The sequence below is a fragment of the Camelus dromedarius genome, chromosome 5 (assembly GCF_036321535.1).
Source record: "Camelus dromedarius isolate mCamDro1 chromosome 5, mCamDro1.pat, whole genome shotgun sequence".
Lineage (NCBI taxonomy): Eukaryota > Metazoa > Chordata > Mammalia > Artiodactyla > Camelidae > Camelus > Camelus dromedarius.
This window is the reverse complement of record NC_087440.1, coordinates 42,874,773-42,887,361: the sequence shown is the minus strand read 5'-3', so window position 1 is coordinate 42,887,361 and position 12,589 is coordinate 42,874,773. Positions and strand designations below refer to the sequence as shown.

The following is a 12,589-nucleotide window of genomic DNA, read 5'->3' as shown; positions in this document are numbered from 1 at the left end:
GCTCAGGGGAAAACATCCATTGCCCCACTGCTCCTCCAGATGCACAGTGTGCAATGGCCTTAATCTTTTGAACCACTAGTGTTTGCTCTTTAAGTTTTATTTTATTCACATTATTGTTACCATTTCTTTTACTTTTTGCTTCAGGTGGAACAATGGAGAGTGGTTAAGGATTCTCAGTAAAGATATGTATTTCTTTTGCTTTTTCCTTGTAAGCAATTTTCTCTTCTCCACTGTTCCCAGGATGACTAGGGAAGATATTTGTTTCCACAAGTAAGATCATAATTATACCAAACAATTTTTTATACTCCATTTGAATATGGGAAGGGTCCATCTATTAGTCCATTAGAAATATTATACTGAAAGTGTTAACGTTAGAGCAATAATAAAGCAGAATACAATTCTCCTCTTCGTCATAATGAACTGAAATATGCGTCAACCACTGGAGGACTAATATCCCGATCTCCTATCTAGATAAATGTTGGAGTGAAATGAGAGCTTCCAAGAAGCTACATGAAACAATTTAAAATAAAACACAAAATTAGAGACTTTACAATACAATTTGAGGAAAAGTAAAAATGAATATGTTGATGATTAAAAATGTATTTATAACCTGAGTAACTCATAATGAGGTATTTAACTTATTTTAATCTGATTACTACCCAATTTTTCTATTAAGTTGGCTCTATAAACATTTATCTCATTAGCCTCAAAACATGTTCAGGGTGACATCATTATAAGTATGTCTCTAACCGAAATCAGCATGAGGAAAGCACAAAGCGGAGGACAGACTTGCCCCTGCAGCGCCGGGTCGGAGGTGCTGACGGTTGGGGAGACAGTTCACAGGTGGCTGGGAAGGAGGGAGTTGTGGTGGAACTGGCTGCAGAGCTCGGAAAAATTTGAATTCTAGTCCCCACGACTGTGGGGCTTTGGTGTTGAGATATAAGGGGCCTAAGCTCAGCCAGTTCTAGACCAAGTAAAACAGGCACAGGAATCAGAAAATTACTTCCTTTTAAACGAATTAGGAGCTAGACGTGAGAACAGAGCTCAAGTGTGCAGGCACCATGGCCCTGCGTATACGAAACCCAGAATTAGACAAACATCCCTCACCATCCCGTCAGAAGCACAACTAGCCAGCTGCAGGCCGCCCCCACGGCAGAGCCTAACCCTGAAAACTTGGGGTGAGGAGGAGCAGGGCAGAACGTGCATGTCCTGTGACAGATCCCCACGGGAAAGAAGGGCTGAGGGCTGAACCCACACTCCTAGTTCCTCTCCAAACTCATAATCAACTCGCTTTGCCTCTAAGGGGGACGTAAAAAGCCAGAAGCGCTTAGGAAAAATTCCCTCATTGAAGAACCCAGAGGAGCGAAGAAGTGACCCCTTCCCAGGTAAGTCACCCAGTTTTATAAGCCTCAGCGTTCCCCATCTGTAAACCAGTATCTCCAGGGTACCTTTTAACCCTAACATTTATAGTTTTAAAAAGTCTTTTGGGGGCAGATCTGTTCCCAGGACTGAAGAAGAGAGGACAGCGTCCTTGCAGGTGACTTAGAATGAGGCCGGTGCTCCTGAGCTAAGTGGTGTATGAACTCTATCCCATCACTTGATTTTATTTTACCATATTTCAACAAATATTTATTGAGTACCTACCTTCTATGTGCCAGTGAACAGAATGATAAAACAGATTAGGTCCCTTCCTGCCTTCCTTAAGCTTACACTCTAGTGAAGACAGATATTAAATCAACAAGCACATGAATGTGCAGTTACCAAATGCAATAAGAGCTTTAAAGCAAGGAAAAGTAGAGGGGGGTAATGGTAGAGGGTGGGGAGAACAACCTTCCAGACAGCGGGACTAGCATGTGCAAAGGCCCTGGTGCTGAAATGAACACAGCACATTTGAGACCGTAAAAGACGACACTGGCTGGCGTTTACTGAGTAAGAGCATAAGTAATCTGAGTTGAATATAGACAGACCAGGCAGGACATTATAGAATATGCCAAGGAGCTTGGATTTCATTCTGAGAGAATGAAAATCCAGTGAAGGGATTTAAGCTAGAGAAAGATATGCTCTAATTTATGATGCTAAAAAAATTACTTAGCTGTGTGGAGAATAGATCTGGGGGCATGGATGATCAATACCCCCATGAAGTAATGTAAGCCGTGTGGGCAAAACCACAGAGGAAAGGGCAAGGGTGTCCTTTGGGCCTCTGGAATGCAGCCCAGAGCCCCTGTGTCACAGTCATTATTGGTGAGAGTGCTTGATGTCAAAATGGGTCATTAAACTCAAGTTGGTTGATAACTCATGGTTGGTGAGATGACATTAACCTATCATTTTATGTATTAATCTTAACACTATTTCGTGTTCAATTCAAAGGAAGAGAGGTGAATTTTTATCCAAGGATTCCCCCAAATACAGTTTATTCCAAATAGATGTTTCTAGTTGTTTCATCAAAATGATATTCTTTATGCTCCACCCATTTCCAGCCCTCAGAAAAGTCCACTTGAAATATGGATTTTCAAGTCAAATCTTGTCAGTCAGCTCCTCTCCAGCTCGAACCCAGAAGGAACTGGCCAACTGGTAAGTGAACTAATCTGTGCTCACTGTGGAGCTGAGAGCAGCGGGGTCCCCTTGGTGAGCTGACACCCTGGGCAGCGGCTGTTTACACAAGGACTGTGACACTATCCGTGCCCTCCCCACCATAAACTGTTTCATAGGCCTTGGTGTCTGGGATCTCTAAACATCTTCTCAATATATATCATTATATAAGGCCTTTAAGATTAGAGGAAACATGAGAGCAGTGCTGATGGGGCCAGCCGGACCAGACTGGTGGTCTGAAGTGTGTGTGCTTGGACGAAGCCCCTGCGTCTTGGTCAAAGAAGGGGAGGGAGAACGGTTAGGGAGGAGATGGTGTTTATCTTGATGGCATATTTCAGATCTCTAGTTAGTGACCTTTATAAACAACAACTGGAGGTAACACTGCCTTTTATTTCAATAGCTGTCCCCAAATTATTATCAAGTCACCCAGGACCAAAAAAAAAAAAAAGTGCCTATAAAGTACAGAAACAAAGAAACAAACAAAAATCACAGCCTGTGTTGATGCCTCAGGAGCTGTCCCTGAAGGAGGCTCTGCCAGCACAGGGCACTCCTGAGGGACAGGTAACTCGGCAGTAGGCTCTTGGGAGCCACAGGTGGGAGAGTTACTGACTGTCACTCACAGTCCTGAGACCGCCCCCAAGTAGCCCCTGCTCCATTCAGTCATCTCATTCAACCAGTACTTACCGAGCGCCTCCAATGGCCCAGGCCTCATCAGTCAGGAAAACAAATTTTTTTCTGCAAACACAACTCAAACTGACTTCAGTGAAAAGGGAATTTATGGGTTCATGTGACTCAAAAGTACAGAGTTAAAAAATCCAACTGCAGGCAACAAAGGAGACAGAAGCTCCAGTGGTTTCTTGGAGGATCCATTCTTGGCTCTGTTTTCTTCAGTGTTAGCTGCATTCTCACTAGTAGCTCTCCTTGGAGGGGAGGCCAGGGCTTCCCTGGCAGTTCCAGCCTCACAGAATAAAAGCCAAAGTGGAAACTGAGTTTTCTTTTCTCCACAGTTTGGGGAAAAAAACCCCCATAAGATTGGCTCTAATTAGACCACCATGTGCACATCTGAACCAATCTGACTGAGGAGGGCTGGCCAGTGACCTGTATCACTTTGACCTGTGGAACCTGAATCATGTCCCTACCCACATGGGGCAAAGGAGGGTAGGTTCGGCTCCATTCACATGACATGGGCTGGGGATTAGAAGAATACAAAGAGTGTGGCAGGGTGATTTCCTAAAGACATCTTTATTACAAGAAAGGTGAGAGTAAGGCAGTAGATATCCACTAAGTATTTAAATTCCACTGGCCATTGCATGAAGTGCAGAACAGCCTTGCCCTCACAGTCTGATTGTAGGAGGAGGTTGGTTCCACAATGCGACACCTTAAAGGCTATAATTAGGGTGACCACACATCCTGGTTAGCCAGGGAAGTCAGCATTTACAACCGCTGTCCCAGGGTAATTATTAACAGTGGGCCCCTTTCCTCTCAAAGTTGCCCTGGTCTGGCCACCCTAACAGTACCTGATGTGTGTTCAGATGCACCTGGAAAGAAAGGAAAGGGAATGACTAGCTGTGAGAGAGATGGATGCAGTAGACTGGAAAGACCTCATAAGGTAGGTGATGCTTTACCTGAACATCGAAGGATGTGTCAAAATGTTCCAGAGGTGAACAATGCTAAGAGCTTTCCAAGCACCAGGAAAGGCAAGGAGGGATGAACAATCATTTGGGGTACAGGAATTGCTCCCACACCTCTGTGATCCAACAGGGTCAAAGATGTGCAGAGGAAAGGGGTGGAGCAGAGGACAGGAAAAGGTGGGCCAGGTAGCCAGCCTCTGATCAAAAGGACAAATACCACATTAAAATGAAATGAGTTATTGAAGCTTGTAGAGTCTGGAGGTAAGCTAGACTTCCATGGCTTAGAATAGAAAGATAGAACTGTTCCTTTTATTTCTGGTCCCATGTAGCACTCTGAAGTATTCAGAAGTGAATTTAGAAGCCTGTTTCACTTCACTTAGATTCACAACACCTGCTGCTGAAGATGTAACCCAGACTCGAAGGATGAAAAATGTCCTCTGTCAGACACAGACATATGTTACCAGTTTCGATCATATGTCATCTGTGACTCAAGTAATCATGAACGCGAAATGAAAAAACAAACAGTTGTGTTGTATAATATGTTTTCTGCTTATTCTCCTTGTGAGATTCATTATAAAAAAAGGACAGATAGAAATGGATCTATCATAGGGCATCAACAGAGCCAGTACATTTGTCAAAAGAACTGGAAGAAGTGTGTAGTAAGTCCTTCCTGTAAATTGTACCCCAGATATGCTGATTGTTTTGCTTTATTAGCTTCATGCAGCCAAAGGGAAGGTTCAGTCTTTAGTGTTAAATTGTTATGTTCACAGTTTGAGAGGGAAAGGGAAATTGTAAATATGCAGTCTTATCACCTATGAGAATATAGCTTCTTCCTAGTCTTGTATTTCCTAGTCATTATATCGCAATTCTCCATCCCCTCCAGTGAAACATCCTATAATGTCAAGGTTTATTTCATACAAGGCAAATCTGAAAATGAATAATGGAGGTGAATGTATTATAATTTCAAATACTTTATGTATACTAGCTCCTTATTCTCTAGAGTACCTCTGTAAGTGGGTGAGGTTAAATATCTTTATGTAATAGAATAAAACTGAAACATGAGGGTTAAACTCTAATGAATCCTATCCCTTTCTAACTCTGACCGTTGATGGAACAGACATCATGTTGTCTACACGATACCAGTTACTTAGATTAAAGAAAATAATTTGGCCATTAATACAGATAACCCTTGGGGTTTGAGAGTGAGGTTGGTGTCTCTGATCTCTTTGTGCTTCTGTATAACTGCTCTGTCCTTGAAACTCAGTCATCTTTGCCGTTCACATCAGACTGGCCTACCTTTCCTTTTGGTGACATACTAACCTCCTGGTCTCTTCCCTTCACTCATGGAAGATTTCAGTATTGGAATCTCTGTCATCTCCTCTGCTCCCTTATCATTCTTATTGGTGTCTTCAATGTCCTTGTGAAAAATTCATCCCTCATGTGGCTGCACTGTTCCTTGACCCGCCTCACCTTCCGCATCCTTCCCCATCTTACCAGCTACCGCACCTGCGGGTCTGCCCTGGACCTTGTTATCACTGACAGCTGTACTGTCCCCCGTCTTTTGTATCCAGTTTTTTTTAACCTCACTTCCCTGCATTCTCTCTCATTCTCCTGTGCCTCTGTGCTTTGATCATACCAAGTTCTCTAAATCAGCAGTCTTTACTCTTGTTGATTCTTCATGATCTCTCTGACGTTTTTCTTTATTCCATACTCAGCTCTATCATATCTATGTACTTTCAAAAAGTTAACTCTCTTAAGACTTTCTTCCATTTCACTCTCCCCAAAACAACTCTCCCTCTGGTTATCCCACTGTCTTGTTCTGCATTGGCAGCTGAACAAGCCTGGAGAAAAGCATGTACTTTTTGCTGACTGATTCCAGTTTAAACTCATGAGCCTGTATCCTGAATGGGTATTCAGTACTGGTTGGTTATCTTTATACTTTAATAAATGCCCATTTCCCACTCTCCAAAATGAGATTGTCACCCTTTTCATGTATCTCCAAATCGCCAGTCTCCATTCCAAGAGGCAGTACGCACCCGGTGCCCCCTTTCTCACCCCTCTCATTGTGAGATGAGCGCGCTGGCTTCCACCAGAGCCAGGACGGGCGCAGGCTCTCCAGCCCGTGCCTTTGCTGCTCCGGGAATCCCCTCCTGGGGTACTCCTTCTTTTCATCAGTTTATCCCTGTGAACTTAATTATGCCCACTAGTGCAAACACGTTCTCTTGATTTCTTCCTCCAGCTCCTGCCATATTTCTCATCTCTGTTTTGGAGAAAAACTTTGCAAAAGTGTTGACTGTACTTATCTCCATTTATTCATTTGTTTCTTTCCTCAGCCCACTGCAATGAGCCTTTATCCCATTCCTTTGAAACTGTGCTACGTTAGGTCAGCATAGACCCACATTCTATCAAATTAATGGTCACTTAATTGTCCTTATCTTACTAGACTTCTCATAAGCATTTGGCTCCTCTTTACAGAGTCATGTTCCTCTCTAGATTTTCCTCCTTCTTCACTGGCCACTTCCTCTCTCCTGCTCATCCTCTTCTGCTCAGTCTCTAGTTTGTTCCTGGAATACATCGTTCCCATATTAGGTCCTCAGCTGGGGCGCCCTTCCCTTCAGTCTTTCCAGGGCCGTCTCCTATAGATCATTTATGTCTTACCTTAAATAGCAGCCCCTCTGAAGAACATTTTCTGACAACTCAATTTTAGTCTCCCAGAAACACTGTCTTATATTACCTTGCTTTATCTCCATGATAGCTCTTAATATATTTATATTTATGTGTTTATTGTCTGTCTCACCCCACTAGAATGCGTGAAAGTAGAGAGTTTGTCTTGTTTGGGGTTGTAGGCAATTAAAAATATTTCTTGTATGAATGAGAAAGTTAACATTGGTTTGCACAGTAGCAAATAATAGTTTTCCACTAACAACTGTACCTTCTTTGCATTTCTATGTTTGTCAAAATGTTTGATGCGATATGGATGGAAATTTCTCCACCCATCCATGAAATAAGATTGGTTTTCTTTTAAATTTAAACTCAAAGAGGGTCTGGAATTCAATAAAGTTTTAGAAACCACTGCATTTCATTTACTTCAATCTCCATTTTCACATACTAACTTAAGAACTGTAATACGAATCCTTTATAGGTCAAGACCCACTCTTTAAAAAAGAAAAGCTCCTCAAAGGCAATGACGGTAGCTACTTTTCAAAGGGGGGGCTTCTAATTAAATCAGACAAATATACCACAAGAATGATTTTGTCTGCCTCAGATTAAAGATTAAATGTTAAGATTTAAACATATATATTCATTTAAATACGTTTAAATTAGATTCATTTAAATATAATTCTAGATTATTTTCTATGGCATTGTTTAGTGCAGAGTATTATATTTTTCCATAAATTATGCTAATACTTTATTTATAACTTTGATTAATCATTTTCTTTAACTCTAGGAACTGAGATGGAAAATGAATTCTGGAAATGAGAAATCGAAAAAACTTGAGTAAATTTTTGTTTTAGTTTTTCTTCAACCAAAGAGTAAATCAACTAAAACAAAATCTGTCAATTATTAATTACACAATTTATGAAATTTAGAGTAATGTTTCATGGTAACCTAAAGACTCGTGCCCTTGTAAAAATCTGATCCTATAAAAAAACTGCTCAATAAATATAACAACACTGGGTGCTGCCAGATATCTTTGTTAATGTGTGAAATAAATGTATATTTCTCAACAGCTCCTTTTCATGGCAAAGAATTGCTGATTCTGAGATTATCTATTTATACTATAAACAGGACAATTGATATTCTACCCTAAAGAACAGAGATAGGATTTTTCTAGCCAGTATGGATGATGAGTCATGGTGGTTTCATAAAAAGTCAAATCCCAAGATAAAAGAAAAACACACTTTTAAGGAACTTTTTCTCATAACACTTCAGCTGTGCAAAGTATTATTCACCAATATTACTTGTCTAGGGATGTTAATCCACATGTAGCGGAAATAAAGTGAATACAATCCTTTCAAACAAGATACTAATTTAAGGATACACAGTTGCCAATTTACTGTCTAAAATTTGTCATTTTTGTAAAATAAATAAAACATTGTTGGGGACAAGCAATTAAAACAAAGATGCAGAATCAGGATATTTACAAAGTCATGTTTTCACTAATCCTTGATTTCTAAGAATATTATTTGAGTTTTTAACTTACTAGACATAATATTAAAATATGTATTTTCTAACTCAGAAGTAACCTTCACCCTCCTACACTGTTGGTGGGAATGTAGTTTGGTGTAGCCACTATGGAAAACAGTGTGAAGATTCTTTAAAAAATTAAAAATAGATGTACCATATGATCCACCAATCCCATTCCTGAGCATATATCCACAGGGAACTCTAATTCAAAAAGATACATGCACCCCAATGTTCACAGCAGCACTATTTACAATAGCCAAGACATGAAAATAACCTAAATGTCCATCTACAGATGACTGGATGAAGAAGTCATGGTATATTTATATAGTGGGATACTACTGTATGTACAACCATAAAAAATGAAATGATGCCATTTGCAGCAACGTGGGTGGCCCTGCAGATTGTCATACTGAGTGAAGTAATCCAGAAAGAGAAATACTGTATGATATCACTTACATGTGGAATCAAAAAAATGACACACATGAACTTATTTATAAAACAGAAAGACTCACAGACATAGAAAACAAACTTATGGTTACCAGTGGGGAATGGGAGTGTGAAGGGATAAATTGGGAGTTTAAGACTTGAAGATATAACTACTATATATAAAATAGATGAAGAAGGTCATACGGTGTAGCACAGGGACCTGTATTCACTGTCAACTATAGGCAGGAGGTCATAATAAGGATAACAGAGGTAGTAGTCATTGTCATCATCACCATACTATTCCCACCAGTCACAATCCCAACCTCCTCAGGCCCCAGCATAGACTCCATTTTTGTGATGATTAATGAACTAAAATATCAAAGAAACATAATCTCTTTTTGCTCAGGGACCTTGTATTACATATGCTAGTCACTTGAGATAACTAGAAAAGATGCAGTAGAAGAGGTTATGGTTAATAATGTTATATACACTTTTTTAAATTTAAATAATTGATGAGGCATGAACCAAGACCCACGAGAGTAATGAAGCACATGGAAAGGAAAGCTACAGAAACTTACACATTTACAAAATCTGATTCCCATGAAGAGAAGTGTCTTGCAGAAAAAAAATATCAAAGAGGAAGAATGTCGGATGATTATTTTCCATCGCCCTTGAAAATGATACCAGTAAGAGAGGGATTGGCAACAACACTCTTGTATTAGGAGATTTACAGAGGGCTTCTGAAGAGCCACTAAACGCCAGGCAACTCATGATGGTATGGAGCAAACTGAAGAACAAGAGAAGGTCCCATACTGCAAAAAACAGCTCCACCACTGATAGACTAACCACAGCACCCAAAATTTCTTCGCTACAAATGCAATACTTTGCTTTGTGAAATCTTTTGAGTCCAGGTGAGGTTCAATACCAGTTGGTGAAACCACCTATGTCAGAATCCTGTGGAAATCTTGTTTCCAACTAATGCCTGGGCCTTATTTTCAAGAGTTTCTTAAATTGGGCATTCGGAATCTATGTTTTTAAAAGGTTTCCTGGGTGTGTGTGTTATGCAGCCAGGTTAAGGAACCAGTGTTAACTCCCGTTAGAAAGCCAACACATTTAGGATTCAGGAATTCATAATAAGTCAATAATAACTTGTACTTTAGAAAAATTAGTTGACCTGTGAGTGAGCAGCGCATGTTGGGGAGATTCCAGAAGACCAGAGCAGGGAGAGAAACACTCAAGAGCTGTGGTCCCAATACCAAAATCAATGACTTCAAGGCTTTGCCTTGTCTTAATAAATCCATCAACGTTATGATATTTGCTGTATGCTTAGAAAACTCGTGTGCCAAGTATTGTTCTGGGTGCTTTACGAATATTAACTTATTTAATCTTCATAACAATCCTATGATATAGGTTCTGTTATTACTCTATTTTAAAGATGAGGAAACTAAAGCTAAGGTTAAGCTATGAAGTCACTTACCTAAGCTATTAAGTGACTGAGCTCCAAGTTCCTGCTCCTGACTGCTTTCAGATGGCTGTTCCTTGGCGCTGAGGGATCAAAGATAAATGGCCCAAAGGGAATCTATAGACTAACAGAAAACAACTGGGAAATCAGGTTCCTGCCGTCTGTGCTTTAGGAAGAGAGAGCAGGAACTGGGTCTTGCCCAAGCAAATCCTGGTTGACCTTCCATCCTCTTCATTGCTACTCACCAAATTTGCAAGAACCCATCACTTGGCTTGCCAATTGCTTCCCCTTGGTTTCCCCTGGGCTTTTGTCTGAAAAAAAAAATGATAGGGAAATTTGAATATATATTCAATTCAGAGTGGAGTCTGTTTTACTTCATTTTAAAATGGATTGTAACCCGATGTTGCTTGTGATGATTGTAGAGATTCTCACTTTGGGGAAGATAGTGCCATAGGAAAAAGATTAACTCTCAGAGGAATTGATGCAGTCATCAATTTTATTCTTTATAGATCCATCCTTGGTTTGCAAATGAGAGAGATGCAGCTGCAGGTGAGAAAGCACACATTAAAAAAAAAAAACTTGGCAGACCCCAGCTTTAAAGTGTCCACAGCTGTTTCAAATTGTGCTTCGCATCTCTACCTCCTTGTTTTGCATGCTACTCCTTCTGCTCATGGATTCAGTGAGATAATTTACAAAAAGAAGAATTTGTAAGAAAATAATTTTTTTATAGTTTAATAAATCAGAGTTTAAAATTTGGGAACAATTTTTTTTCTGAGTTTCTCATCTTTCCTTAACTAGACTCTATTCATTTGAATAATTCAGGGTATTCTATTTAATGGGTATCCTGATAAATGACATGACCTCTTAATTGGAAAGACTGCCAGATAAAAAGATTGAGTTTAATGCTCTTTAATTACTTTACACTATCGTTACAGCAGAACAACTGACTAGTTTATTTAAATAGAGAGGAAAGAAATCCCAACTGTTACTAATGTCCTAAAAGTTGTTTATCATAGTTATGGGACTGAATTAATGTTGCTCATCTAGAATTTTGCCTTCTTAAACTCCGGGGTTTTGTCCTATTCTCATGGCCATTTTAATGATAGTATCTGATAATTATTTTAATGTTTCTTAATTATTTAATTCCTATTAATTAGAACACATTTACCATATCATCATAAGTAGAAAGAAAACTTTCTGGTTTGCATTGTTCTTCACCTATCACTGTCTCTGTGATAGTTCTGTAAATGAAAAGGATTATTCAAGTGTTTAAAAAATCCTGAAAAGACTTATTGTTACTTTGCTAACATTATGAGACATAAATTATTTTTACTCACATTTTTTAATTAAGATATATGAGGCATGAGTGTATAAATAATCTGCTTATAGTGACATAGCCAGTGATTTTCAAAGCCAGGATTCTAAACCAGGCATTCTGATTTCTAACCCCACCTACATAATCACTGAGCTCTGGCATTTCCTTCTTTAGAGCAGTTCTTGACATGGCCACATGTGACGTAGAGGTGAAACTGGCATTTCTCCTAGGCAATCAGATTGTCTCTGTGAGGTATGTGATAACTTCTTTAGTATCTACCAATAATTTATTTTATTTTTTCATCCGTTAAGTACAGACTGTGAGTAGAGTGGTACATTTTCACATTTGATTTTGGTCACTGTAGTTTGTAAAACCTGAGGTAACAGTCAAACTTTTCCCATTTCAGCGTAGTTCATGGAATGGAATCTCTGTGCCATTTAAAAGACCTTTAACTGATGGGGTAGAAGGATCATGTTCTTGGAGTCGATAGGTCTGCCTTTTAGATCTGGTCCTGCCAACCACCAGCTTTAACATGCTGGACAAGTTTCTTTGGTGGTGTTTTTGTTTGTTTCTCTCTCTTTCCTTGCTTTGTAAGAGAAATAAAGATTTCTAGTTCATAGGAATCTTGGTGAAGACCAAATGAAATAGCATATATAAAGCACCTAGAAAAAAATGTATTACTTACAAAGGAGGTACTGAATAAATGTTACTTCTCTTTTCTTCCCTGCCTGCCCTGCTGCTATATTTTAAACTCTGGTTACTGACAGCTTTATGTAACTGCCATAAAACCTGAGGGGAACTGAAACTGTCAGTCTAATTCATGCGAGTTGGTTATCTTCATGATGGTATTTCAGGCCCCAAATATGTAGCACAAATACATTTGTAAGCCACAGTAAAACAGAAGGAAATCCAAATATTTGGATGCTATTTTCCTAATCGTTGGTACCTATTTCAGGCTGTGGTGGGCTATCTGATTTC

The 12,589-nt window shown here is 39.5% G+C and overlaps 1 protein-coding gene across 3 annotated transcripts in view; it reads left to right on the top strand.

The window, feature by feature from the left end:
• The window catches only part of CLEC14A (C-type lectin domain containing 14A), a 36,574-nt gene that overhangs the window by 18,287 nt on the left and 5,698 nt on the right, over positions 1-12,589 (top strand). The window contains exons 2-5 of one of the 3 annotated variants that reach the window (XM_064485912.1): positions 1,304-1,385; positions 2,478-2,571; positions 4,078-4,198; positions 7,669-7,902. In XM_064485912.1, coding sequence (XP_064341982.1) covers positions 1,304-1,385; positions 2,478-2,571; positions 4,078-4,198; positions 7,669-7,722 — 351 coding nt within the window. In that variant the 3' untranslated portion in view covers positions 7,723-7,902. Of the gene's footprint in view, positions 1-1,303; positions 1,386-2,477; positions 2,572-4,077; positions 4,724-7,668; positions 7,903-12,589 lie in introns of those variants that run through there. The other 2 variants (XM_064485911.1, XM_064485913.1) reach the window with 2 other exon arrangements.